This window comes from Orycteropus afer, unplaced genomic scaffold (genome assembly GCF_000298275.1).
Source record: "Orycteropus afer afer isolate SDZICR_OR568_19922 unplaced genomic scaffold, OryAfe1.0 scaffold00926, whole genome shotgun sequence".
Taxonomy (NCBI): Eukaryota; Metazoa; Chordata; class Mammalia; order Tubulidentata; family Orycteropodidae; genus Orycteropus; species Orycteropus afer.
The window spans coordinates 110,279-114,835 of record NW_006922513.1 but is presented as its reverse complement, the minus strand read 5'-3'; the positions used below and the strand labels follow the sequence as shown (position 1 = coordinate 114,835).

General features: G+C 37.1%; 1 protein-coding gene across 1 annotated transcript in view; it reads right to left on the bottom strand.

Moving 5' to 3' along the window:
• Positions 1–4,557, bottom strand: part of PHKA1 (phosphorylase kinase regulatory subunit alpha 1) — a 414,257-nt gene that overhangs the window by 393,997 nt on the left and 15,703 nt on the right. The window contains exon 4 of the mRNA XM_007958330.1: positions 3,590–3,758. Within this exon, the coding sequence (XP_007956521.1) occupies positions 3,590–3,758 (169 nt within the window). The remainder of the gene's footprint in view (positions 1–3,589; positions 3,759–4,557) is intronic.

Genomic DNA, 4,557 nt, shown 5'->3' with positions numbered 1-4,557 from the left:
TGAAATTGACCGAACATGCAATCAGGATGTGTTAATTATCACTGGTGACTGGAATGCAAAAGTTGGAAACAAAGAAGAATCACCGGTAGTTGGAAGATTTGGCGTTGGTGACAAAAATAATGCTGGAAAATGCATGGCAGAATTTTGCAAAACCAATGACTTACTCATTGCAAATACCTTTATTGAACAACACAAATGGTGTCTGTACACGTGGACTTCACCAGATGGAACACACAAGAGTCAGATTTATAGTAGGTTCTTCGAAGTCTTTGGCTTCTAAGTCCAAAATCTGAGACCTGACAAATGCTCAAAACAAACAAACAAAAAAATTTCTTTTTTTCTTGTCTATGGTTCATACTTTCCTTTTTCATGCCTTGTAATTTTCTGTTGAAAACTGGTTATTTTAATAGTATTTGTAGGACTTTTGGATACTGATATCTCTCTCTGGGCTTATTTTGGTTCCTTTTTGTTTGTTTGTTTAGTGACTTGGCTGGATTATTTCAGTGAAGTCTAGGTACCATGCAGTGTGCAGCCTCTAATGTTATTCTTCAGAGAATGTAGCCTTGGTATACATGCCATACCCTGGAATGAGTGGTTTTAGCAGGGAACTCTTTGACTGTCTCTTTATCTAATCTCTCTGTTAAGCTGTCAGCCTCTGTTGGTATTATATACAACTTTTGTTGTTGTTGTTATTTGCCATCAAGTCGGCCCCGACTCATAGCGACCCCTCCTTGGGTTTCCGAGGCAGTATCACTACGGAAGTAGGAATGCCCAACCTTCCTTCCAAGGAGTGGCTGGTGGGTTTGAACCGCCTGCCTTCTGGTTAGCAGTCAAGTGTCTTAGGCACTATATACAACTTTTAGACTTCATTAATTGCCAGATACTTACGGTTTTCAACAACATCCTGGAACATAATTTTTCCCACATTCTGATCCAATTAAATTTGGTCCCCTTATTGGTTTTTAAAGCTTATTCCAACCCAGGAGGGATCTTCTAGATGTCTTTTTCCTTGGTTGTCTCTGTTAAACTTCTAGGTATTTTGCCATTTAGCTTCTTGTACTTGCAGAGCTACAAGTCTCCTCTTAATGGTTTACAACCAAAATCTCTACAGTTTTGGGGAGTACCATTAGGTTTGAACTTCTGTACACTCTGTTCCAAGTAATTTCAGTTTCCTTGGGAAAAGCTATGTTCTTACAGTCTGCCTTTCCCCTGGGCAAATCTCTGCACCAGTGCTCTAGAGCTGGGAGCAAAATCAGTGACCCACTTCTCTCAGAGTGACATCTTTGCTTTACAAGCGGGATGCTGGTCAGGGGTGGTAGACTCTGGTCTTTTCAGCTTGCCTCTCCCAGGATAGAACCTCTGCTCTACTAGTGAACTGGGCTGAGGGTGACAAGTGTTCTCACCCTGTCCTGACTGGTATAAAGCTTCTGCTCTATTAGTGGGGTCTGGGTGAATGGAGACCATACTTCTCTGCTACTCTCACCTAGACTAGAATCTCTGCAACACGAAGCTGGGGAGGATGAGAAATGCTGGCAGGCTGTCCCTTTGGGGGAGATATCACAGTCCTAGACTGGGAGCTAGGAGAGGGAGTTGGTTGTGGCTCAAATGCCACACTCTCTTGCAGCTTTTACCAAGATTTAGTAGATTTCCTTGAATAAATGTTTCAACATTTACTATATGCCTTTAAAATAATTTCCAGTGGCTTTAAATGATTTGTTGCTCACAAATTTAACCATTTATCATTGTTTTTCTGGGAAGAGGCTCCATGTAACTCCTCATGCCGTCATCCTGGAGTGGCAGTCACCTTCTGTTTAAGCCTCTCTTTTAAAAAAGGCTGGACATTTTAAGAACTCAGAAATGTGTATGCATTGTTAAATATTCCACGGATATTTTTCATAGTCTATCTACTTAGTATCTCTCACATGTATCCCTCCCATTCCCAAGAGAACTGCCTTACATAAATTCTGCATCATTTCTAGCCAAAAGTATTTTAATAGCCTTCTAACCAGTCCCCTATATTAATTTTCTCTCCCATCCAATCTATCCCCCAGCTATTGGAGTGAATCTGAACTTTCATTTATTATCTACCTTGAATAGCTCTAGTGACTACAAACTAAACTCCAAACTATTTACATCCTCATTTACATTCTACATTAATGTAAAATGGTACACAGGCTTTAAACCGCTAGCTTCAACTTTCTACCTTCATCTTTTGCCATCTTTTCAGATGCCTTTTAAACTCTAATTGTAGACGATACCTAGCCTTAACTCAATGCCCAGTAACTTTCAAACTTCTGTGCTAGATTCATGCTATTCCCTTTTCTTCTCTGACTTGTGAATTTATATTAATTTCTCAAAGTTCTGCTCAAATAATATCCACTTATTTGCCTTTATATTCCAAGCACTAATCAAAGTCAATTGATTGAGGGCAAATCAAACTTTAAGTCAGAAATCAATAAACATTTGTTCAATGAATATGTCTCTTATAAGCCTCTTTAATATATTTGTACTTCCATTCTGGGCTCAAAATTAAAACTCACAGGGATATTCAGACACTGTTTGCCTTGTAGAGAAGACTCCAGAGTGGTATTAAAGTAACATTAGAAATGGAATTACAGCTGCCACTCTATTTGAATAAATAAATAAAACCTAAAAAGATATTATTCAGGGAAGAAATCTCATCCTCAAAAGGAGAGAATATGTGGAAACCCAATTCCTAACTTTGAGAAAAGGTCTGTGTGTTCTAGAGGAAAAAAAGGCTTTATCACTGAATACATATTTCTGCAAGAAAGGGAGAAGAGTATTCTGAGGGAATTCTGACCCTGAATACCTTCAGTATCAAGAATCTTTGTAACCAGAAAGGAAAATAAAGAAATTGAAACATCAAACTGTAGTACTGTGAAGTGTAAATTTACATACTCAGGAAGATCTGGAAAAGTTTCCATTCAATGTGTAAACTGGGTATAATCAGATTCATTGTCTCTCCAATTTAGGAAAAATAAAAAGGAATTGGGTTGTTTCCTACATTTTCCTTTTTCAACTGAAGCATCTAAAGCTAATAACAAAAACATCAGTACTATTCAATAGTAAAAAATAAATATTTGATGTTTGATCCTAAGCAAATTTACTTAATATAACTTAGATCATTACAGATAAGTATCTTGTTTATAATATATTTATAAAAGAGTACTATAAAAGTAGATGATTACATTTATGTTTATACTAACTGCAAGCTTGTCAGTGTACTATAAGAGAACAAGCAATAAACCCCAGCTCTTCTTCTTTCATCTCATAATATCTAAGGATTCACAGAGACAAAATATGCATGTAAAGAAAATCTACCCTAGACTTTCAGTTTCTCAATTTAAGTGAATATTAATCAATATGTCAGACTTCTTTCTCAATGTAAAAGAATACTAACTAGGCCTGAAAGAGTTGTTTCTCACTCTGTACAAAATATTATGTTTCTAAGGTTCATTTCTGAGCTACGTAAACATGTCTTTTGCTCGATACCTTTGGAGAAGCCACATGTGCCCATGCAATTGCTTCATACTGCAAGAGCTCCCAGTGCTTCTCTCCTTGAACTGACCTGAAGCAGTCATTTGTGCTAAGAAGAGCAGGTACACAGATGTAGCATCCAATTGCAAGTGTCCCCATTGGTCATCACCCACTACAGTGGCACAGGTCTTGGTGTTGTACTTGGCATGGAGGCTATCCTTGGTGCTCTGACTATACTTGAAGGATTCCACTTTATCGACCTGAAAAAAATAACAAAGTGGTAAAAGAATGATATGCCAAAAGAAATCAACCTATACATCACACTTCTTTAGTACTCTAGCAAATATCATTGTATTCCTTTTTTAGGCAACTGTAAATATTTAAAATGCATTGTTACTTTTTCCTAGTACACTAATGCTATCAGAAAAGTGTTTTTCTTAATTTAAGCAATTTAATTAGAAAATAATACCAGTCAAAACTATCTATTTCCTATTCCTTGTCTCTCTCTCACTCTTCAGATAACTATTTTGCCACAGAGTAGATATATAAACTGAACTCCCTGGGCAGTGCAGTTTACATGCTAGGCTGTTAACAGAATGGTGGGAGTTTCAAGACTATCCAGAGGTCTTGGAAGAAAGATCTGGTGATTTACTTGCAAGAACTCTTTGAAAACCCTCTGGATCACAATTCTACTATGACACAAATGTGGTTTCCATGTGTCAGAACCAACTTGACAGCAACTGGTTGCTTAGACATAAATTGAGATTCAGAGTGGTTGAGTGAGAAAAGCTCAGTAAAAGATAAATGAGTATAAACAACAGATATTTGGTCCTTAAACAGAGGTAGGAAGTCTGAGGTAAATTAGATCAAGAGAGTGTATTCTGGAGGAATAACGAAAGGAAATGGGGAGAGATACACAAAACGATAGAGAAAAAGTATGACAGAAAGCTGAACCATTGGGTGAGGGACAAATGAAATAACTTAATTCCTGAAACTTAGATTTGATTGCATATGTGTCCGATATATGGTAGTGTGAAATAAAATTTAAAAAAAAAAAAA